The 25,061-nt window shown below is 47.1% G+C and overlaps 1 protein-coding gene across 1 annotated transcript in view; it reads left to right on the plus strand.

The window, feature by feature from the left end:
• Positions 1 to 1,552: 1,552 nt before the first annotated feature.
• Positions 1,553 to 25,061, plus strand: part of insrb (insulin receptor b) — a 34,980-nt gene continuing 11,471 nt past the window's right edge. The window contains 11 exon segments of the mRNA XM_056277903.1: positions 1,553 to 1,740; positions 12,684 to 12,823; positions 13,332 to 13,476; positions 14,576 to 14,790; positions 15,668 to 15,794; positions 16,039 to 16,289; positions 16,732 to 16,899; positions 17,333 to 17,531; positions 21,408 to 21,543; positions 22,132 to 22,285; positions 22,795 to 22,943. Coding sequence (XP_056133878.1) covers positions 1,553 to 1,740; positions 12,684 to 12,823; positions 13,332 to 13,476; positions 14,576 to 14,790; positions 15,668 to 15,794; positions 16,039 to 16,289; positions 16,732 to 16,899; positions 17,333 to 17,531; positions 21,408 to 21,543; positions 22,132 to 22,285; positions 22,795 to 22,943 — 1,872 coding nt within the window.

Raw genomic sequence — 25,061 nt, forward strand, 5'->3', positions numbered from 1 at the left:
CACCTGACCTATATGTCTTTGGACTGTGGGAGGAAACCGGAGCACCCGGAGGAAATCCATGCAGGCACGGGGAGAACATGCAAACTCCACACAGAAGACAACCTGGGATGACCCCCAGGGTTGGACAACTCTGGGGTTTGAACCCAGGACCTTCTTGCTGTAAGGTAACTGCTAACCACTGCGCCACCGTGCCACCCAAGATATTTGTTGGCAGACTAGTGCGTCTCTCTGGCCACCTAACTGTTGTAGAGGGGGAAGGGGGAATTGAAACTGGGGTCTCCGCACCACAGGCAAATGCGCTAACCAATCAACTACAGGGTCCGACCCAACTTAGACAATATGACTGGGAAAAATGAAAGTGTGTTGCTCTCCTCTTCCCCCCCAGAAATTACCCTAAAGTCAACCCCCTTAAACCTCAACTGCTGTGGTGGAACTGCTAAGTGGGCAACAGCAGAACACAACCATTGAACTGGGAAGCTTCCAAGTATAAACGTGTTAACTGAAGGAATGTATACCCAGGAGTTGCTAGAAACCACCATGCATTTTCAATAAACTTCCCCTGGATGAATAAATGCTTTTGAGAACATTCTCAAGTCACACCACAATCTCCAGTCCAAACTCCCTGGCCAGGTCTCATCCCATTCCAATCCTTGCACACCTTTACCGATTAGAAGCACACTGCTTTGTCCTCTCTTATCCTAACAGATCATGTATACAGACTGACATTCACATACACACATCCACAGACTGACACACCAGCATGTTGTTATTGAGGACGTTAAAGAAATGACCTGCGCAATGAGAGGATGGGGAGCAGTTGTAACACTAGCATCAGAGGCACGGAGTAGTCAGAGGTCACCTGCAGGTGTCTTCTGGAGGAGATTAAACTTTTTCTCAGACAGAGGATTGCGATATTTTCTCTTGGGGCAATGAGACCTGGAAGGAAAGGAGCTGCAAAAATCTTTCAGAGAGGACCTGTTTTTATTCCCATAAAGCCATGCAAATGTGATTTGTCCATGCAGTCACACATGTGCATGTGTATGCCCTCGTTGCTCTCAGTTCAGAATAAACCACCACTCAGAGGCCATTTTGGCCCTGAGGTTTCCCGCTGAGCCTGCCCCTTCCTGTAGTAATGTTTTGTGAGGCGTACAGTTTTAAAGACAGAGTGACAGAGAGGGAGAGTATAGCCTGTATGTCCCTCCAGTGCTGTGTTATTTTAATTGGTATTTTGTTTTTATTTTATTTTGCTGCTACAGCCTCACTGTTGTAAAAGCGGAGTGTTTTGGAGTAATTTTGTGGACTTTGGGTTCGCCCCAGCGCTCACCCACTCATCTCCAAACACTACTCAGACTCTGTGCAGATGTACAACACGACTGTGAGCAACACAGCGTATTACTACAACTGGGGCATGCACAAAAAAAAGCCCTTTTTGATGGGTTTGTTTTTTGGCCACCTTTTGTCTACCTGTTTTTAAATATGATTCTAACCTACTCTTTACCCCCCCCCCCCATCTCTTCGTCTCTCTCCCTAGTGTGTTTGGACAACTGTAAGCATGGTGCGTGCAGCCTCCAGGGGCTGTGCTGCCACAACCAATGCCTGGGCGGCTGCGTGGAGCCAGGGAATGCAAGCAGCTGTGTGGCCTGCAGAAACCTCCAGCACGGGGATACCTGTATAGACAAATGTCCCCCAGGATACTACGTCTTCAAGGGCTGGCGCTGTGTCAGCTTCTCTTTCTGTCAGGTTGGTATTTTGGGAAGAATCATAATGCTAACCTAAGTTATGTTTAGCATGCACACATAGCCATTCATAGTCTTACCTTGAAAGCACTGGTACTTGACAAGAACGCATATTTGTGCTCATATACATGCACATTGTGCTCATGTACATTTGCTGGCAAAGTGCAAATACACAATTCATTCTTCTCTCTCTCCCTCTCATGGTGAATTTAATGCTACAGTAATAATATGATGTCATAATTAGTGCAGTATTCTCAGTGTGAGTACTGCAAAGGGTACATACTGTATTGTACTAGAGCCAGTATTCCGTAGTTCCTTGAGATTTTAAATGTCATACTGAGCAACGCACCAAGTCAAATTCTTGTCAATGTTAAGTCTTACTATGCAAATAGGCTCTGATTCCATGCATCTGTGTGTGTGTGTGTGTGTGTGTGTGTGTGTGTGTGTGTGTGTGTGTGTGTGTGTGTGTGTGTGTGTGTGTGTGTGTGTGTGTGTGTGTGTGTGTGTATGTGTTTCTGACTGCCTCTGACTGATATATAATATTCCCTTTGCTCTGAGCAGGACCTCCACAACCAATGTAAGCAGACTAAGAGGTTGACCCAGGACCGGGAGGCAAGTTGCCAGGAGTTTGTCATCCACAATGGGGCCTGTATTCCAGAGTGTCCCTCCGGATACACCATCAACTCCACCTCGTACGTCTATCGCATACACACACACACACATACACACACACACACACACACACACACACACACACACACACACAGCACACACACACAGCACACCTCATAATAATGATGGATTACGTTTATGTAGCGCTCTATCTAGACACCCAAAGCGCATCACGTTGAAGTGGGGGAAACTCACCTCAATCATCACCAATATGTACGACCTCGTTATTGGACATCAAACTGTCCTCAACAGTAACATGTGAAGAGTTTGATATGGTGTTAGAAATGTTGCCACCATCAATAAAACCACATTGTTGATGGTGGCCACCATTACATGATCTTCGATGTAGCTGTCACCTACAGGCTTTTAACAATATATATCCCCACTGACCTTATCAGCACAAGTGGGTTGTTAACACTGTAAACAAGCAATAACATTAACACACAAGAGATGACGCAATTTGTTAGTTGATCAAACAAAGAAAGATGAAGCACTAGTTATTGTTATTTCCATCGTGGAAAGTCTCCTATCTGCCATGGAGAAGCAGCAAGACAGCTGAGATACACATGGAAAGCAGGCAAAAGCATCACCTGTCTGTCCGTCCATCTGTCTGTCTTGCTGTCCTCTGTCTGTGCATCAGCTATGCTGTGAGATATTGCTAGGTTTAGCCAGATGTATGTTAAGTTTATAAATTATATTCCCAACTCAGATGGAAGCGTTCGGATGTAATCCTATTTTAGTTTTAATTTAATTTTTAAAAAAATGTCCCCCCCTTTTTCTCCCCAATTGTATCTAGCCAATTACCCCACTCTCCCAAGCCGTCCCGGTCGCTGCTCCACCCCCTCTGCTGATCCGGGGAGGGCTGTAGACTACCACATGCCTCCTCCGATACATGTGGAGTCGCCAGCCGCTTCTTTTCACCTGACAGTGAGGAGTCCTGCCAGGGAGACGTAGTGCATGGGAGGATCACGCTATTCCCCCCAGTCCCCCCCCCCCCGCCCGAACAGGCACCCCGGCCGACCAGAGGAGGCGCTAGAGCGGTGACCAGTACACATACCCACATCTGGCTTCCCACCCGCAGACACGGCCAATTGTGTCTGTAGGGACGTCCGACCAAGCCAGAGCTAACACGGGGATTCGAACCAGCGATCCCTATATTAGTAGGCAACGGAATAGACCGCCACGCCACCCAGACACCCCTTTTTTTTTTTTTTAGTAAGTTTGACCCAATTGTGGTTTAGTAGAAAGTTAAAAGTTGGTAAACCACTGACTTTGAGGTTGACCTTTGCATTAGTTGACTATTTACGCACGACTTATGCTTCCACACACACGTGTGCATGTGGATACTCACACACAGAGTAAAGTACTTGGAAGCTTCAGAAAGCTAATTGTGTGTGAAGGAAGGAAAACTACTTCAGTGTGAGTTTTGGCCTGCAATGAACTGCTACGTCCCAGGAGGACCCCCTTCTCATCCACCAGGTTTGCATGCCACCTGTAACTAGATTTCCTCTAGTCAGCTGCGCTGAAGTCAGAGTGTACCACTTCGTTGACTGTTAGCATGCACAATACACACAATTAATTGTCAGTCTAACCATGGCTTCCTTACATATTTCAATCGTTCTCCGTTTTTTCCACAAGCCTTGCAACTTGAACTGCTAAGGAGAAGCTTGAAAAGCTTTTCAGAAACCTGAAACTTAATAATGCTGTTAGTGCAATTTAGTTTGCACCAAAACCGTATAAGAGAACATTTTCACAAATCACTAAATCATATACCAGTCAGTAAGCCAGGGCAAGGAGTCAAAAGCTCAATATTAGTGCAGTAAGTCACTCGAAAGTGCAGAACACACTGTTCCTACCCAGGCATAGCACACTACATTTTATATGCAAATTCGGCTGTCTGATTTGCACTGAGGGCAAATGAGTTTCTGGTTCTCACTTCTCACTTCTACTTATATGCTCTGTGAGCACATGGGTGAGGCACAAGTAAAAGCATTACATACCAAAGTGACACAAAAGACTGGATCCCTGAATGTCTGTTTTAAATCCTAACTACTACTACTACTATGTACATCTTAAATGCAGTTAATAAAAGCAACTCATTGTATACATTTTGCTCTATATATAGGGCCTTTGGGAACATACCATGAGGAAGCCTACATAGTTAAACAAATGTAAGAACAAAAATTGGGGGGTGTCTGGATAGCGTAGCGTTCTATTCTGTGGCCCATCAACACGGGGATCCGGGTTCAAGTCCCCGTGTTACCTCCGGCTTGGTCAGGTGCCCCTACAGACAATTGGCCGTGTCTGCGGGTGGGAAGCTGGATATGGAATGTGTCCTGGTCGCTGCAGTAGCGCCTCCTCTGGTCGGTCGGGGCGCCTGTTCAGGGGGGAGGGGGAACTGGGGGGGAATAGTGTGATCCTCTCATGTGCTACGTCTCCCTGGCAGGACTCCTCACTGTCAGGTGAAAAGAAGCGGCTGGCGACTCCACATGTATCGGAGGAGGCATGTGGTAGTCTGCAGCCCTCCCCGGATCGGCAGAGGGGGTGGAGCAGCGACCGGGACGGCTCGGTTGGCCGGATACAATTGGGGAGAAAAAGAGGGGGGAAAAAGAACATACATTGCACACGGCTTTTGGCGGTGGACATCGACAGGATTTTGCCATTGCTGGTGTTTTATTGAGAGTAGCACACAAACACCCCCCTCCTGAGTTGAAGATGACACAACAAAACCACACGGTAGGGTGCACACATGGCAAACAAGGCAGGAATAGTGAAGAATCTAATTGAGGCAGAAAGTTACTTCCCCCCCCCTTTTTTTTTCTCCCCAATTGTATCCGGCCAATTACCCTATTTTGCAAGCCATCCCAGTCACTGCTCCACCCTCTCTGCTAAACCAGGGAGGGCTGCAAACTGCCACGTCTCCTCCGATACATGTGGAGTCACCAACCACTTCTTTTCACCTGACAGTGAAGAGTTTCACCAGGGGGACGTAGCATGTGGGAGGATCGTGCCCTCCCCCCCAAACATGCACCCCGACTGACCAGAGCAGGCGCTAGTGCAGCGACCAGGACACATACCCACATCCGGCTTCCCACCTGCAGACACGACCACTTGTGTCTGCAGGGACGCCCGACCAAGTCGGAGGCAACACGGGGATTTGAACCGGCGATCCCGTTGTTGGTAGGCAACGGAATAGACCGCAACGCTACCTGCACGCCTCAGAAAGTTACTTTTTTTACTGTTTCCTCAAAGCAACTAGGTATAGTCATATCCATTTTTATATTGAAATCTTTTATGAATTTCTTTCTATTTAAAACAGTCACTTAACTCACCAGTGTGTTCACAGTAATGGAAGTGTAGCTTTGATTGACCGCATGTCCTTTGAGACAGAAAAGGTATGCTTATTCTAATGGTGCATGTCTTCAAAATGTGTTTATAGTTCCTCTAGTGATGCATTGATCCTAAAGGCACAATCGTGGCCTTGTGCTTTAGTGAATGCATTCCGCAGCAGAGGTCACGGGCACAATTCCTGCTAAGACCAATACGTCCATTGACAGCCACGTGTCCTAAAGTACACTAAAGCTAGCTCACTAAAACATGTACTCGTATTCAAAGTCATTCTGGGATAAGTGTGTCTGCAAAGTGCCTAGAATATCAATGCAAATACCACCTCGCCAGCTGTGCAGATCTGACATGGTAACTATTAATTCAAAGCTGTGACCCTTATTTAGCAACTTGTAGTTGAGGAGGGAACATCAGTGGGCCCCTGATTTGGCACTGGTAGTAGGTTTTTTATCCTGTACACTGGTATTTTAGAATAGGCTTTTTTTTCTGTGCATTTAAACTTAGACGCTGTGGATTGAGCAATATACCGGCAAATAATTTTTTACCATAGACTCAAGGCTTTCGAAAAATGCCCCTGTACGGTTATGGACTGTTGCTAGTCCATCATGAATGCAAAAAGATTTAGTCGTCGTGATGAAAACAAATCGTGTTTTTCTGCTCACACTCAAAAGATAGTTAGGCTTACGCACATACGCATAAAAATTTAAACTTTGTGTCGATCAAGGGGGGCTTGCCACCTCCTGCATTAATGCATCAAAAAAAAAATCGAGGGCGGTAGCATTTCTTCAACCTTTTTGACACTGTGAAAGCACTTTAACTGAACTGACTTGACAGATTAGAGCATCAAAAAATGGAGGGTCAAGTTCGAGGAGAGGGGGAAAGTGAAGGAAAGAGTGGAGGGAAAGTGAGGGACAGGGAGGTGTATTTCTTTGAGTTTGTTCTAATAGGGGCAGGTTGTGTGCTGGAGATGTCTACTAGGCCAAAAGCCACAGGTTGCCGGATGATTGATGGTGTTTGTGTGTTCCCGGTATAACCGTGTGTGTGTGTGTGTGTGTGTGTGTGTGTGTGTGTGTGAGAGAGAGAGAGAGAGAGAGTGCAAGTGTGTGTGCGCTTGTGTTATGTGTGTGTGTGTGTGTGTGTGTGTAGCGTGTTTGTGACTACATTAGCCTGGCCCTGGAAAGGTGTTTGGCTGTGTTGCTTTTTCCAGGTGCAGTCTAGGGGAAATGTCCACTGTGTCCAGATAGGGGGAGGTATAAATAGATCTATTTATTAGCCAAATAACACACGCACAGACACACACACACGCACACACACACATGCAAAAATGAGAGAGCGGGGAATCTTTTTCACATATGGCCAATCCCCACTACTTGTAGTACACCTTATAAAGGAACAACATCGAGGACATTTAATCCAAGCTCAACTATCTCTGACTGTGTGCTTGTGTGCGTGGATGCACGTGTGTTAAGGGCGAGCGAGAGAGAGAGAGAGAGAGAGAGAGAGAGAGAGAGAGAGAGAGAGAGAGAGAGAGAGAGAGAGAGAGAGAGAGAGAGAGAGAGAGACTTTCCCTTGCATGCTGCCAATCTACAAGGATTATCAGGTGCTTAGGCAGAGAGGAACATTGCTTTAAGTCTCAGTCATACACCCTGAAGCATGAGGCGGAATGGCACCCTGCCTGTGTGTACGTGTGTGCCCCCATGCAGATGTACGAGTGTGCACGTGGTGATATTCCAGATAATTCTTTTCCAACGAGATTTTGCTGCAGTTGCAACATCGGGGCCTGACTGTCTGTGAGCATATTTGTGTGTTTTTCTGTTGTACTGCGTTGGTTTTGGTTTCAGCAGGAGCAAGCGTTATTACAGTGGCTAAGCTGGCAGAGGCTACATCCAGACGCACAAATCACCAGTCCAGACAGGCAGACAGACTGACACACACACACACACACACACACACACACACACACACACACACACACACACACAGAAGGATGAGGATGGATGAGGTAGGGTGGAGTCGAAGCCGGAGACCCAGAGCGTTGCATCACTTTGTCTGGTGATGCTGGTTTTCCGATAGATACAGAGGTCCATCATCCTTTGTGTGTGCAGCTCTCGCTGTGTCACTCTCTCTGTCTTTCTCTGCCTGTATTTGTCCGTCTCCCCCTCTGTATCCCCCCCTCTTATATCTCACAGCCAACAGCAAGCTGTGCTCTCCAGGCATCCCGCCTTTGCTAACATGACAGAATTTGCTCATCTTCCCTGGAGGACAACACAGTAGTGTGTATGTGTGTGTGTGTGTGTGTCTGTGTGTGTCTCCATGCATGTGTGTGTGTGTGGCTCTGTTGTGTGTTTGCGTGCGTGGATGTCTGTGTGTGATTTCGGTCTGGTTCCGCCGGGCCCGGGCCCAAACCAAACTAAACCAAAGCGTCAGCTGCGGCCTGTGTTCTAGATGGTTCTAGCAGACCCTGAGGCCAGAGTCACAGAGTTCAGCTGGACAGATAAACACTGTCCCTTTAAGAGCTGCAACTGGACCCAGGCTGTCTGGCTGCGTGTCTGTGTTTTTCAATACAACTGTCTAAAACGTTCTCTCTTTCTACGCTGCAACTAGAGCGTTACTTTTGAGAAGCTGAATTTATGATTTTCCATGTGGGGGGGGGGGAATCTTCAGCTGAGTTTCTCCTCTTCTTCTCACTGTTGTTTTGAACAGGTCATTACGGAGTGTTTCCATTCAGTCAGTAGTCATAGGAGAAAAACCAAGCAGATCTGGCATCTGATTCATGTGAACTATTAAGAACTTGATAACATGGAAGCTCGGGAGTATGCCGGGTGTATAATGGGTCATTTGGCAGTGTCAGGGTGGGTAGGAAGGGCCAGCCAAAAACCAAATCAACACGATTGGGACACAGTGTTGTTTGTCACTATAAGGGGTGTTGTGCAGGACAGGGTTAGGCTGTTTTTGGGGGGCGGGGACATGTTAGGGTATCCTTATATATGCCTGTATGTGAAGAAAGTGAGCATGGATCTTCGCCAGAAGTATTTTACTGCCACCTTGGTGTGTTTTTGTATGCGCTGATTTGCCTGCTTGTGTTGGTGTGTGTTTCACGGGGAGAGGATATATCGAGGGCTGTATTAAAACAGTGTGAGCTAGCGAACAGCAGCCTGTGCAGTGCTAACTGGCCCCTGCGGTGAACAATAGCAGCCTTTGTTAGCAGTGCCCGGGGCTCAGGGGGCTTCTTTTTTTTTTAAATAGGTGGCTGTTAAGGCTGCCCCTTTGATGCCATTGTCTCCTCACCCCCGAGCTCTGCAAATCTGATTGGACCTCTGCTGCTGCTGCTGCTTCTTCTTCTTCTTAAAAAAAAAAACAAAAACGTTCCTTACTCTCTCTGCCCACCTTCCACCTCCTTCCTCTGCCCATCTCATCCACAATCTCTGGATGTGTTTTTCCAGGAATCAAGATTTTGACGTAACTTGTTTTTCTGGCACAGCCACCACGGAGCGTAGCAGAGTAACCCGGGGAAGGCAGTCATGCAGAAATAAGTCCTCAGTTCCGTAGTGCACAGCTTTCCCCTCGGCTCCCCTCCCCTGTCTTCTCCTCTACCTCAACACACCCCACCCATCTTGTCTCCTTTTTTTTTTTTTATCTTACCCTCCTTTTTTAGGGGGTTGGGGTGGGGTGGGGTAGGGGCATCAGAAGTCGAAGGCTGGTCACCGTTTCGGGCCACGATGGCCAGCTGAGCGAGCGGCGGCCTCTTAACTTTATGTCTGAACCAGATCTGTGTGGTCAGGGATGTCGAGGCTGAAAGTGGAATTAAAGAGCAGGATTATTTTCTTTTGAGAGGGCTCCAAACACAAAGACAGTGCATTCATTTGTGAATGAAGCAGCAGGTCCCCGTTTCTCTGCGCAACGTGTCACTTGCCGCTGTCTAGACCAGGCCCGGCTTTTCTGAATGAGCTCCTGAAAGCGGATGCTATCGAGGTCATGCAACTCTGCATTTTCGTGTTTTTTTGTGTGCATGTGAACAATCTCGTGTGCATTTGCAGGGGAGAGGGTGACTTACTGAGCAGCAGCCTGTTAGGAATTTAAGCTAACCCCCCCCTCCAGTCGTAATACTTCTACATCTCAGATTGCCGTCTTTCCACATGCATGTGCTAGCATGCATCTCTGCATGTGTGTACAACCATGTACACATCGCACGTGTGGACAACAACAAATCTAATTGACCTAAAGGATAGGAGATCGTCCCCGTGTTGGTGAAAGCAGGGAGGTTCAGATCTAGTGAGGAGATTGGATAATCTAATTCCCCTCCGAAAAGCCTATGGATCCATTACAGCTCTTACCCAATTAATTGAGAGAATTATACAGATCTGCCTCTGAATCTATCCTCTCATTCATTATAATCCCCGCTCCTGTTAAACCGTCTGTTATTGGTTTTGTTTTTATTTTGGTTGACAAGGGTTGAGTTCTCTTCATTTTATAAAGCAATGTTGTTATGATGGACTTTTGTCCTTGTACTTCTGTATCTTTCATACCATTCTGTTTACAGAATTTCAGGAAAAAGTCTTTATTTAGGGTTTAAGTCATATTTATTTTAAAAGCCTTCTCAAGGGGCATCCGGGAAGCACAGTGGTCTATTCCGTTGCCTAGCAGCACGGGGATCGCCGGTTCAAATCCCCATGTTACCTCCAGCTTGGTCGGGCATCCCTACAGACACAATTGGCCGTGTCTGCGGGTGGGAAGCTGGGTGTGGGTGTGTGTCCTGGTGGTTGCACTAGCGCCTCCTCTGGTCGTTCGGGGCGCATGTTCAATGGGGAGGGGGAACTGGGGGGAATAGCGTGATCCTCCCACGCGCTACAGCCACCTGGTGAAACTCCTCACTGTCAGGTGAAAAGAAGCAGCTGGCGGCTCCACATGTGTCGGAGGAGGCATGTGGTAGTCTGCAGCCCTCCCCGGATCGGCGGAGGGGGTGGAGCAGCGACAGGGACGGCTCGGAAGAGTGGGGTAATAGGACGGGTACAATTGGGGAGAAGAAGGGGGGGGGGATACCAAAAAAAAGCCTTGTCAAGAGACTGATTTCTAACAATTTCAGTTTTTGGGATGAGATGACAGTGTGTGTGTGTATGTGTGTGTCTGTGTGTGTGTGCCCGTGCGTGTGCACACACACACATCATGTGCACACACACACATCATAGCTGCTCACGCAGCTATGATGTTTAACCCAAATGCTGAATAGGGACATGGATCAACATTTTTTCAGTTGCATTCCCCCGAAAATATTTGTCCCATCATTTGAGAAATAATTTTATCAGCTGTCCCAACCTACGCAACACCAACATGTCACATAGCGTTCCAGTCTCATTCCATTCCTTCCTGCTCCATTCCATTCCTTTCCTGTGACACGCAGACGTAGAAACACTCCCGGTATTTATTTTTTCTTCTTCTCTCAGAAACACTGTTTGTTGTCTATTCCTAAACTAAGACATTAGTCAGCCAGTGGGCTGGCAGCGGGCCATACTCCTCATGTCGTAAAGGAATGCAGATGAGAAAACGGAGGTTGACTGAAGAGAAGTGTGTGACATGGACCGTAGGCTCCTTCCTACCCTCAGAGAAGTCAGGATCTTCTCATGTTGATATGTTGGAACCGACCGAGAGCAATAGATCCATCCATCCATCCATTTTCCGAACCGCTTATCCTGCTCTCAGGGTCGCGGGAGCCTATCCCAGCAGTCATTGGGCGGCAGGCAGGGAGACACCTGGACAGGCCGCCAGACTGTCACACAGGGCCGACACACTCACACACACATACACACACACACACACATACACATACACATACACATTCATACCTAGGGACAATTTAGTACGGCCGATTCACCTGACCTACATGTCTTTGGGCTGTGGGAGGAAACCGGAGCTCCCTGGAGGAAACCCACGCAGGCACAGGGAGAACATGCAAACTCCACACAGGACGACCCGGGACAACCCCCAAAGTTGGACTCCCCCAGGGCTCGAACCCAGGACCTTCTCACTGTGAGGCGACCACGCTAACCACTGCGCCACTGTGCCGCAGCAGTAGATCCAATTTGGCAAAGTATAGAAGTGCCTTCTTCATCTGACACAAGTCATATGACCAGTGCATCAAACGAACCAAACAGTATTCACACACACACACGCACACACACACACACACGCGCGCGCACACACACACACACACACACACACACACACACACACACACACACACACAGCACTGGACAGATCCAGCAGTTATAGGGGCAGTAAATCTGACCAGAGGAGCACAGATTCATTCTCTGTGGTATACCGGGTCTGTCCGTCAGTACTATGTTTTCTGTCCTGTCTTAAACAAGGGATTGAGCCCATAATTGTCAATAAATCAGTCAGCTGGACTATATTAATTTAGAGCATTTAGCACACTAAAATGTAAAGCAACGTTATGTACACACAGCAACTTAGATTTGCAGCAGAAATAATACAAGCATTTACCTAATAAAAGGTTAAACGGTGTGTGTGTGTGCGCGCGCGCATGTGTGCGTTTGTGTGTGTGTGTGTGTGTGTGTTTGTAGAGGGGGAATACTCACCCTTGTTATGGCAAGTGGCGCCACTTCATTGTGTTGTTCACATCTCCAACCACTAGGTGGCAGATGCAGTATTGTTACAGGGCTATACAAAACCACAGCAGCAGGCGTTGCCAGTGCCGCACTAGCTATGGCTCCCATTACTCTGATTTTATGTTTATTTATGTAGAGACATCACAGTATATTGAATCTTGCCACTCGTGTCGTAATGAGTCGTATCGCCAAATTTTTGCCAAGACGCAGCCCAAGAAGCAAGTGTGCATGCAGACATACGCAACACACACATGTTGGTTTTCGAGGTTTCATATCCTAATCAGCGTTCATGCTTGTTCGTCTGCAGGTTGAACTGCTCGCCATGCGCAGGCCTGTGTCCCAAGCTATGTGTGGGGAACAAGACCGTGGACTCTGTGAATTCTGCCCAGGAGCTGCGAGGGTGCACCGTGCTCAACGGCAACATGATCATCAAGATCCGAGGAGGAAGTAAGTACTGTGACAGCCCTGGACGCCCTAGCTCTCCTCACACAGGCACTGGATCTCCAGTGGCTCACACGTGAAATCTGGGAATGTCACTGCATGCTGTTTGCGGTCCCGACTCGTGTGAGATGCAATTTTGCACCGAATCTTTACTCAGGAACGCCCTGCCGGTTTGTCGCCTTAAGTTACGCTACCAAAAGCAGATGTTTTGACACTCTGTGTTCAACACAGCAGATGACATGACACTCCACGCTTGTCTCTGTGGAAGCCCTTGATGTGTGGCTTTCTTTTTGACTACCTATCTGTCTCTCCCTATCATAACCTCGCATCTTTCCATCTGCCCGTTTGTCCTTCTCTCTCCCTAAAGATGACACGATGGTCTGTCCAACTTCCCTTTTTTTGTCCTATAACACGTTTGCTTTCTGTCTGTCTGTCTGTCTGTCTGTCTGTCTGTCTGTCTGTCTGTCTTTCTCTCTCTCTCTCTCTCTCTCGCTCTGTCTCTCTCTCCTTGTAGATAACATAGCAGCTGAACTGGAGGCTAACCTGGGCCAGCTGGAGGAGATCACAGGCTACTTGACTATCCGCAGAGCATACGCCCTGGTCTCCCTCTCCTTCCTCCGAAAGCTCCGCATCATCCGGGGGGAGCAGCTGGAGGGAGAGTAAGTCCTCCTCTCTGCTCCTCTCATCTCTTCAGAGGAGATCTGTTATCAAGCCTTGGATGTAGGGGGCCAAGAACTTCTCAGTGCAGCTGATGTGTACATTTAATGGGACACTTGTTGGTCAGGGTAGTTTATGAAAAATATTTTACCACTAGTGTCCCACATACCATTTCTAAAACTTTTTTTTTAACTGACACAAATTGGCAAAGCTTTCCTATTTAAGGGGTGGGACCTGTCTGAAGCCTCGTGTTATTTCAGTTGTGACCATTGAAAAAGTTTTAGTCGAAGCGATATAATTGCACGTTGTGACCATTGAAAAGATTTTAGTCAAACCAATGTAATTATACATGGCCTTTACTTGGAACTGACAACAACTGACAATAGATCCAGTTAAAGTGGATCCTGTGAAGTCCAAAAGCCTATGCTGTGACAGCTATCATTGACCAGCTAGCACAAAATCATTGATGGCAGTTTTTTTGAGGGGGGGGGTTTGGGGTTTTTTCCCCCCTTTTTCTCCTCAATTGCACTTGGCCAATTATCCCATTCTTCCGAGCCGCCCCAGTCATTGCTTCACCCCCTCTGCCGATCCAGGGAGTGCTGCAGACTACCACATGCCTCCTCCGATACGTGTGGAGTCGCCAGCAACTTCTTTTCACCTGACAGTGAGGAGTTTCGCCAGGGGGACGTTGCTCATGGAAGGGTCACGCTCTTCCCCCCCAGTTCTCCCTCCACCCTGAACAGGCCAGAGGAGGCGCTAGTGCAGCGACTAGGACACATACCCACATCCGGCTTCCCACCCGCAGACATGGCCAATTGTGTCTGTAGGGACGCCCAACCAAGCCGGAGGCAACACGGGGATTCGAACCGGGATCCCCGTGTTGGTAGGCAACGGGATAGACCGCTACGCTACCCGGATGCCCCGATGGCACAAAGTTTTACCAGATTACACAATTTTAAAAAATGAGTAATTAAGGTCCCTGAATAACAAAATGATAATCTAATGACATTGTTTTGGTAAACAAAATGGATAAATAGCTTTTCACATGTTTCACATCCAATACCTTTCTCTCTCTCTCTCCTGCCCTCCCCCGTCCTTAAGGTTCTACTCCTTCTATGCGTTGGACAACCAAAACCTTCGTCAGCTCTGGGACTGGTCCAAGCACAACCTGACCATCCAGCGCGGCCGCATGTTCTTCCATTACAACTCCAAGCTCTGCATGTCCGAGATCCGCAAGATGGAAGTGGTGACGGGAACCAATGAGCGCGACCTTAAGAATAACATCGCTGTCCGCAACAACGGCGACCAGGCCTCCTGTAAGAGATGTGCACATTGTCTGTGTTGTCTATCACAACAAACGTCTCATGGTACTCGGTTCAGTTAGAGTGTATTTTGGGGAGGGGGGGGTCTGTTTGTGTGTGAATACATACATGCTGGAACTGGTATAAGCTTCTGTGATGCAGTTTTTTAAATCTTGGATGTTACAATGTCAGTATAAATTCTTTGTTGTTGAGTTTTGTTCAGCGCTTAAAAAAAGTGGGCTTCTTCCACATCATAGCCATCACTGCAATAATGCTTTCTGGTATTATTTGAATTATGCTATTACTGTGCAATTAATTATTATTAATAATTAATTACCAGTGCAATTAATAATTATTACCAATGAAAGAAGACAGCTGTCTTCTCTCATTGGTTGCAGGTGTATCTCCTATGAATAGAATGATGTTCCTGTACACATATACACATCCATCCCTCCATCCATCCATTATCCAAACCGCTTATATTGCTGTCAGGGTCGCGGGGATGCTGGAGCCTGTCCCAGCAGTCATTGGGCGACAGGCAGGGAGACACCCTGGACAGGCCACCAGGCCATCACAGGGCTACATATACATATCAGTCTTTAATTGATTAATTAGTTAACTATTCTCACTTTATTTGAGTCTCAGTAGTAAATATAAAGAGACATCCTTTTACAAAACTGTTCAGGTAATGTGTGTGTGTGTGTGTGTGTATGTTTGTTTGTTTGTGTGTGTGCAGGAATGGACTTTTTTTCTATATGGATATTAAACATTAAGGTGTGATAAACTGAGCCCAAAAAAGTCAAGCAACGTGTCTTAGCATTTTTTTTTCAATTTCCAGAATATATTTGAATAAAAATACTGTAACTTAAAATTGCCCCCTTTGTCCTTCTAGGTGAGAACCAGCTGCTGAAATTCACCTATATCCGAACCCTGTCAGATAAGATCATGGTCAAGTGGGAGCCCTTCTGGCCGTCAGATTTCAGAGACCTTTTGGGTTTCATGGTGCTCTATAAGGAGGCGTAAGTATAAATGACAGCAACCTTTCAACCCCACCACACTTTAGGTTAATTCTGAAAACCCAGCAGTTAGTTGAAGCGTGTAGTACATATAACCTGCATTTTGGGTGTGCTGATTACCGAAGTTACTGGTTTCACCCCACTGCAGAAGATGAATAAACCCCTGAGTCTGTAGTCTCTTTTCTTCATTTCATTTTTGGTTTGAAGTGTTTTTCTCATATCTCTCTCTCTCTCTTTGTCCTTCAAGGCCGTATAAGAACGTAACTGAGTTTGACGGACAGGATGCGTGCGGCTCCAACAGCTGGGCGATTGCTGACGTGGACCCTCCCCCACGTGCCACCGAGGGCAAGGAGCAGCCGGAGCCCGGGTACCTGATCCGATCCCTGAAGCCCTGGACGCAGTATGCCATCATGGTGAAGACACAGCTATCTGCATCAGACGAGCACCAGGTCCATGGAGCCAAGAGCGAGATTATTTACGTCCGGACCAATGCCACCAGTGAGTCAGAGTGATGAAAAACCCACACCCCTACCTCCATGTACTCCACCTCTGGAAACACATATGGCACCTGGAATCGAATCCCACCAGGGCTTTCTTCCCTGTTTCTCCTCTGTCTCCCTCTTGACGCCCTCATACTCTGAACAAGAGATGATCTTGCTAAAGCTGAGTGGAATGCCCACTGAAATGCTCTTAGAAATATTTGGACAAATAAAAAAACTCCCTTAAACATAGACGCATGCACACACGTACACGCACACACACACATAGACACAGTTATGTATTTCATTCTATCTTCGAATTAGGAAAATGCATTTTCATAGACCAAGTACAATATTTTGGATGCCACAGGAAGTCATTCACTCAGCCGTAGCATGTCGCCATCTGATAGGGCCGCTGATAGTAGCAGTGTTTTTTGAACCTCTCTTTCCTCCTCCCTCAGAGCCCTCTGTGCCCCTGGATCCCATCTCCTCCTCCAACTCCTCCTCCCAGATTATTCTGAAGTGGAAGCCCCCCACCAACCCTAATGGTAACATCACCCACTACCGGGTCATCTGTCGTAAACAGGCCGAGGACAGCGACCTCTACAAGTTTGACTACTGCCTGCAAGGTAAGCAGCCACGAGTTTGGTCCGTCATATGGAGTTGCCACTGTTATTAAATTAAAAAGAAGTGCCATACACTCTATCTGAATAGCGCTGTGAACTGAACAGAACAGTTTAACAAAGTGATTTAGAAATCAAATAAAAACAACCGTACAAAGATGAAGTAAAACAGGAAAGCATTAAATGGGCTAGGAATACAAGGTCTAAATAAAACACTAGAAAAAAAAAGGATGAATGACAAAAGCACGTCTTTAGAAAGTGTTTGAATTGAATCAAAGGAAGATACAATTCTGCTGGCCTAGAGGCACCAAAGACAAAAGCCCATGCAGCTTTATTCCAAAGACCTCTGCATATCTAAGACTGCACCGCTCACATATTGTTTGGCCCTCACTCCCTCTACACCTTCTCTCTCAAATCCTCCGCCGACCGGCTCCCCCAGGAATGAAGCTGCCGTCTCGTACGCCCACACACTTGGGCAGTGAGGACGAGCAGAAGTGGAACCAGACAGACGAGCCCACCTCTGGGGGCAAGTGCTGTGCCTGCCCCAAGACGGACGCTCAGCTGAAGAAGGAGCAGGAGGAGACCGAGTACCGCAAGACCTTTGAGAACTACCTCCACAATGAGGTCTTCGAGATTAGGTACACAACCATTATGTCTTTTATTACTAAGTGTTCATTGTGGACAATGTATGTTCTCACCGGGGCAAAATTATTTGGAAACAAGCAGTGCTTTGGAGTATTGTTATATGATGGTCATATGAGAAGACCATAACGGCATACCATGTACTGCAGGATTGGGGTCCGCTTACTTTTCAAGTCAGTATTCTCAAAAGTTTTCATGAGAATTCAAAAACTAAAATTCAGGGAGGCATCCAGGTAGTGTAGCGGTCTATTCCGTTGCCTACCAACACAGGGATCACCGGTTCAAATCCCCGTGTTACCTCCGGCTTCGTCGGGCATCCCTACAGACACAATTGGCTGTCTTCAGGTGGGAAGCCGGATGTGGGTATGTGTCCTGGTCGCTGCACTAGTGCCTCCTCTGGTTGGTCGGGGTGCCTGTTCGGGGGAGGGGGGGGCCTGGGGTGAATAGCGTGATCCTCCCACATGCTACATCCCCCTGGTGAAACGCCTCACTGTCAGGTGAAAGGAGCTGTTGACTGCACATGTATTGGAGGAGGCATGTGGTAGTCTGCAGCCCTCCCCGGATTGGCAAAGGGGGTGGAGTAACGACCGGGACAGCTCAGAAGAGTGGGGTAATTGGCCGGATACAAGTGGAGAGGGAAAAAAAAGGGGGGGGACTAAAATTCTTCTACTTGGTGTAGGTAATTGCACCTTAATGGACAGAGCTTTGAATCTGGCAGCATTCATTCAAATCTGAGAATGAAAGCTCGGTCAGTTGAGTCTCTTTCAGTTTCAGTTTACAAAGCTGAATCTGAACGGAGTAACTTGAAAAAGAATTGTCCCCAAATAAGGGGCATTATAAATATTTGTATTCAAAGTAGAACCAATACCACATTTGATACGAGGTTAAGATGAAGATGCAGGCGGCTGTGGCCTGTGGGATGACACATGTAGTTAATGTAGTGAAAGGCTTTAATTCAGGCACTAATTGACATCATAAGCCCCCCCCCCCCCAATTCACCAATTTGTGCTTCAAATCTCAAGTCTTTCGTGTTTGTATGCAAATTTAGACCCGGCAACTACCGCATACCACTGCAACAAGAGCTTCAGGGAGAAAGGAGCAGCAGCAGACATTTTCTGCATTGGACAAATGAAATGGCTGCCACTCCCGGTCATATTTAATGACACTGACGGTAGTAGTGTCAGTGGGTCAGGCAGGATTGTTCTGACAAGCGCGCTTATTAACCTTGATAACCTAACACACATGGCACACCCTTTGACGGTCATGCCAACTAAATGTGGAAAAACCTGCCCCCCTCCCCTGGATCCGTTGGTTTTGATACCTGAGGCTCTTTTGACAAGTGGTTGATAGAAATATTGGTGATTGACAGGGCCTTGGACAAAGACACACACACACACACAAATACATTCTTATATTCTCTCTCTTTTTCTCACACATTCACACACCCTTTTTATGATCAAAGATCAAACACTGGTTCCTTGTTTTAGATCTCTGCATTTGAACACAAGCTGTCACAAGCTTGTTTCCACAGAACACAGAAACACACACACACACACATCGTGAAAAATGTACACAAAACACCCTCAGTCTTTGCTAAAGAGGGAAGCTTATGTATAAGTTAGAGAGGTAAGGCATAGGAAATCACCAATAGGATTGCTTTCTTTCACATGGGAATCGCCAGTTCGAATCCCCGTGTTACCTCCGGTTTGGTCGGGCGACTCTACAGACACAATTGACTGTGTCTGCGGGTGGGAAGCCGGATGTGGGTATGTGTCCTGGTCACTGCACTAGCACCTCCTCTGGTCGGTCGGGGCGCTTGTTCAGGGGGGAGGGGGAACTGGGGGGAATAGCGTGATCCTCCCACATGCTACATCCCCCTGGTGAAACTCCTCCCTGTCAGGTGAAAAGAAGTGGCTGGCGACTCCACATGTGTCAGCAGAGGCATGTGGTAGTCTGCAGCCCTCCCCGGATCAGCAGAGGGGGTGGAGCAGACATCGGGACAGCTCGGAAGAGAGGGATAATTTGCCAAGTACAATTGAGGAGAAAAGGGGGGGAAATTAAAAAAAAAAAAAAGTTTCTGTTCTCTGATCAGCAGGACTGAAAGCCCTCTCCATGCGGCCAGATTAGATCACCCCATGTTTTTCCCAGCCACCATGATGTGTGTCTCAGAATGGCTTCCTGCCAAATCTGCCTTGACTACCCATTCATGTCTATGGGTTGGGGGGTGCAACACATTTAGCTCCTCCACCCTCAGTCTTCCGTAGCGGTTCCCAGCTGTACAAAAATGGGGCTCCGTTTGCAAACACACTCATAGACACACCTACTGCTCTCCCCCAGTGGAGCGATTACTGTACCCATCACCATTCGTGCCAGTCTTGGAGTCAGTCATGCAAACTACTGCCCCACTGTTTAGACCACCGCCACACACACACACACACACACACACACACACACACACACACACACACACACACACACACACACCCTTCAGCTAGGATTTGATCCCATGCTGTAGTGTTAAGCCAAGGTCACGCAAATACACTGGACCAATAGAGTAACTTGTCCTCCCAGTGCCCCCTCCATCTTTACCACGTGATGGGATAACATGGGAGACAGCCTGTTTTTTGTTTGTTTTTGTTTTTTTATTATTTTAAATCGCCTGCCCATACTCTATCTGTTTGTTTGGTCCATCTGTGAAATCCCACGTTCAGTTCCAAACATTCACTCTAGGAGCTGCATGCTGCAATCACAGACAGACATCACTGCAGCGGCTGGGGGGGGGGGGGGCTTTGCTCAAGGTCACTTTAATGGTAGAATCTCTTCAGGAAGCATTGAGAGTGTTCTTGTTTGCTTTATTTTCAAGGTGATTTCATCCTCCTTTATACAAAAGCACAGTTATTTAATTAAACATTTTTTACAAGTTTATTGCTTCCCAGAGGGGCCAAAAACAATGACAGTGGGAAAAGGTAGTTGAAGACTCATTAGCACCATCCAGAGGCCAGGGTTGTTAGCTGAAGGTGCAGTCGTGAAGGTGTGCTAGTTTTTTTCTGCCCCCCCCCTCCCCCTTTTCTCCCCAATTGTACTTGGCCAATTACCTTGCCCTTCTGAGCCGTCCCGGTCGCTGCTCCACCCCTTCTGCCGATCCGGGGAGGGCTGCAGACTACCACATGCCTCCTCCGATACATGCGGAGCCACCAGCCGCTTCTTTTCACCTGACAGTGAGGAGTTTCGCCAGGGGGACGTAGTGCATGGGAGTATCACGCCATTCCCCCCAACCCCCCCCCCCCAAACAGGTGCCCCGACCAACCAGAGGAGGCGCTAGTGCAGCGACCAGGACACAAACCCACATCCGGCTTCTCACCTGCAGACATGGACAATTGTGTCTGTCAGGACGCCTGACCAAGCTGGAGGTAACACAGGGATTCAAACCAGCGATCCCCGTGTCGGCAGGCAACGAAATAGACCGCTACGCTACCTGGAGGCCCGAGGTTTGCTACAGTTTAAACATCAGTCAGGAAGCACAGCTCCACATTGTTGAGGTTCGTGTGAGGAGTGGCCTCAAGTAGCCTTCTCCACTCCTCCACTCCGTCACATGGAATCCCTCTGAGTTCCCTGCCTCCAATGTCAACAGTCCTGTCGAGGCTACAGTAAACTAGATTTGCCCTCTGCGTGGATAACACAGACACGTAACAGACAGGCGACCTTGGCAAAACCCTCGCCTGGCTCACAGTTTATTTTACAGATATTCTGGAAGAATCTGAGAACAATCCGACGTTGCATTCCACTGAAATCTGTTTTTCGCTGTTTGTGTTCTCCATTGACTTTTTTTTTTAACTCTTACTGACTGATCCCTTTTCTCCTGGACTCCCCAGACCCTCTCGTCGTCGACGCTCAGTGGGCGTGGCAAACGCCACCCAGATTCTGCCTCGCTTCATCACCACGCCACCCAGCCTGCCGTTCGCCACCACCATCCCCAAACTTGAAGAGGAAGAAGGGGAGGGCTCCAAGGTCTCACACCCTGTTCATTCATTAATTTATTTATCGATTTATAATTTGGATGTCTAAAAATCTGTACATATGAGTGAAGTCCAGGCACGAAACATACAGGAAATGACAACATGAATGAAATATAATAGAGTACTTGGCCTAGAAATGTCCTGAAAGTCACACATGAAGACTCTTGTGAAAGTCTCTAAAAGTTTGATTTGATTGAGCATATTTCTTTTGACCTCCCCGTTTGGCCAGTACATATGACATGCACTTAAATATTTCATGTGTTATGAATCCTATTATCGAACTTTAAAGTAAAGTCATGATTGATTTAATATCTGTACTGGAAAGTGGCAATGATAAAAATAGGAGTTTGTGTATAACTTGTGCAATATAGTTTTCAAATGGAAAATAATATATAGTACATTATACATACTCCCTCAAATGTCCTGGAAAATTATTTCAAAAGCAGAAGACAGAACCCTCAGTACCGTTTAATAATCTGTAATCTTAAAACTGGTTGCAATTTATGCTTAAACCGAGATCCGTTATGACTGAAGTGATGCCATTGAAGTGATCTAACGTTTTCCTTTTCCCGTTGCTCAGGTGGAGCTAAAGGTGTTTTCTAAGGAGTCGGCAGTCATCTCCAACCTGCACCACTTCACCAGCTATAAGATAGAGATCCTGGCCTGCAACCATCCCTCCGACCTCACCCGCTGCAGCATGGCTACCTACGTCAGCGCCCGCACCATGCCTGAGGGTAAGATCGAAGGAATGAATAAGACTCCTTATACGTGTGCACATACATGCGCAGACACACACACTGTTCCTTGTAAATGCTTCAAGCCATAACATAATTTTGTCTGCACACACACACACACAAATGTGACTACAAAATGCACACAAGCATTGCCATTAGTCACACCCATTCATTCTCTCACACACATGCACCCGCACACAAACACACTCACACGCTTCCTTTGTATTTGTAGAGTTCAAACCACTTGGGCACACACATATACATGACTACAGAATGCACACAAGCATTGCTCTTAATCACACCCATTCATTCACCCACACACACGCACACAAACACACTCACATGCTTCCTTTGTATTTGTAGAGTTCAAACCACTTGGGCACAAATGCACATGTTCACTTACAGTGTTACCATCACATTCCTTTGTCTCATACTCAGCTGTTTATGCAAGACAAAATACAAATATTCTGATGTTTCTTAACTGTGGCCCCTCTCTTCAAACCCCGCAGACAAAGCCGATGACATCCCAGGCCCTGTGACCCACGAGATGCTCCCGGATGATGCCAGCTCTGTGTTCATTAAGTGGCAGGCCCCTCGATCCCCCAATGGCCTCATCATCCTCTATGAACTGTTCTACAAGAAGGTTGGCGACCTGGAGGTCAGTACCTACTTACACTGGACTGAAGAGGATGGAGTGATCTGAATTCACTCTGCGGGGACGAGGGTGATAGGGTGTCAGCACACGAGGTGAAGAGGGGAACTGAGGAAAAAGGGAGGGAGAAAGAAAAGAGATGGTTAGAGTGAGCAAATCTGACGCTTTTGGGGTGAAAGATGGAGGGAGGAGAGATAGAAGCAATGCATGAAGGGGATATAAGAAAGGGAAGGTAGTAAGAGAGGGGATAGATCTGGAAATACACCATGGAAAACAGGGAAGGAGCAAGAAACCAAGTTCTGTTCTTTTTACCTTATATGGATATAGGAACAAAGGAAATACTTGTTTATAGACTCCCCACACTGCCAGTGTGTGTGCTGTTTCCTGAGCTATGCATGTGTGCGTGTTTGTATGTTATTGATATTTCCGTGTACATGTGTTTATGTTCACGCACACTCGAGCATGTGTGACTGTTGTTTACTTGCTGTGAATGTGTGGATTCATCTCTCATTGCTATTCATCACTGCACTGCCTGACCCTAGGAGCCAGTAGCAGCTCTGTTACTATAGCGACAGAGGAAGGGAGGAATAGAATGCAGTGGCAGGATGGACTGGTGTCTCGGATGACACCTCGACTGCACCGCACAGCAGTGAAAACACACTGCTTAGCAAAAGACCCTGGCAGCTCAAACAAACTCTTTTGGATTTATTTAGAGTGATACGCAGCACACTCTAGATTGTAGTTTGTGTTGATTTAAAAAAAAATGACATTGACCGTTTCCTATACAGATTTATCAAATGGAGTAAAAGTATCACTGGTTTGAATTCTCTGATCCAAAACTTCGATCTCTTGTCTTAGAAGTTTGGTTCATGGATTTTAACTCAGTTTTGGCCAGTTTCTTTGTTGGTACAGTGGGGAAAATAATTATTTGACCCCTTGCTGATTTTGTAGGTTTGCCCACTTACAAAGAATGCAACAGTCTATAATTTTAATCATATATACATTTTAACAGTGGGAGAGGGAATCCCAAAGAAAATTCCAGAAAATCACATCATATGAATTTATAAAAATTAATAACCACCTGATTTAGAAAAATAAGTATTTGATCCCCTACCAAACAGCAAGTATTCTGGCTCCCACAAACCAGTTAGTTTTTCTTTACGATGCACCCCCAATCCCAATTAATTACCCACATAAAATACACCTGCATCACCTCGTTACCTGTACAAAAGATACCTGTCCACACCCAATCAATCAGATTTCAACATCTCCATCATGGGCAAGACCAAAGAGTTGTCTAAGGACACCAGGGACAAGATTGTAGACCTGCACAAGGCTGGGATGGGCTACAAGAGAATTGGAAAGCATCTTCGAGAGAAAGTAACAACTGTCGGTGCAGTTATCAGGAAATGGAAGGAACACCACACCACCGCCAACCTCCCTCAGTCTGGGGCTCCACGCAAGATCTCGCCTCTTGGGGTGTCCCTGATCATGCGAACGGTGAGGAATCATCCCAGAACCACAAGGGGGGAACTGGTTAATGACCTGAAGGCATCTGGGACCACAGTTACAAAGCAAACGGTTAGTAACACACTACGCCGTCATGGATTAAAATCCTGCAGTGCACGCAAGGTCTCACTGCTCAAGAAGGCACATGTACAGGCCCGTCTGAAGTTCGCCAGTGAACACCTGGATGACTCAGAAGAGGCCTGGAAGAAGGTGATGTGGTCGGATGAGACCAAAATAGAACTTTTCGGGCTCAACTCAACTCGCCGTGGTTGGAGGGTGAAGAACACGGAGTACAACCCAAAGAACACCATCCCCACCGTCAAGCATGGGGGTGGCAACATCATGCTTTGGGGGTGCTTTTGAGCCAAGGGGACAGGACAACTCCATCGCATTGAGGGGAGGATGGACGGGGCCATGTACCGTGGAATTCTGGACCAGCACCTCCTTCCCTCAGTGAGAGCGCTGAAGATGGGTCGTGGATGGGTGTTCCAACACGACAACGACCCAAAGCACACCGCCAAAGCAACCAAAGAGTGGCTGAAGAAGAAGCACATCAAGCTTCTGGAATGGCCTAGCCAGTCTCCAGACCTGAATCCAATCGAAAATCTTTGGAGG

The sequence above is a fragment of the Lampris incognitus genome, chromosome 3 (genome assembly GCF_029633865.1).
Source record: "Lampris incognitus isolate fLamInc1 chromosome 3, fLamInc1.hap2, whole genome shotgun sequence".
NCBI classification, from domain to species: Eukaryota; Metazoa; Chordata; class Actinopteri; order Lampriformes; family Lampridae; genus Lampris; species Lampris incognitus.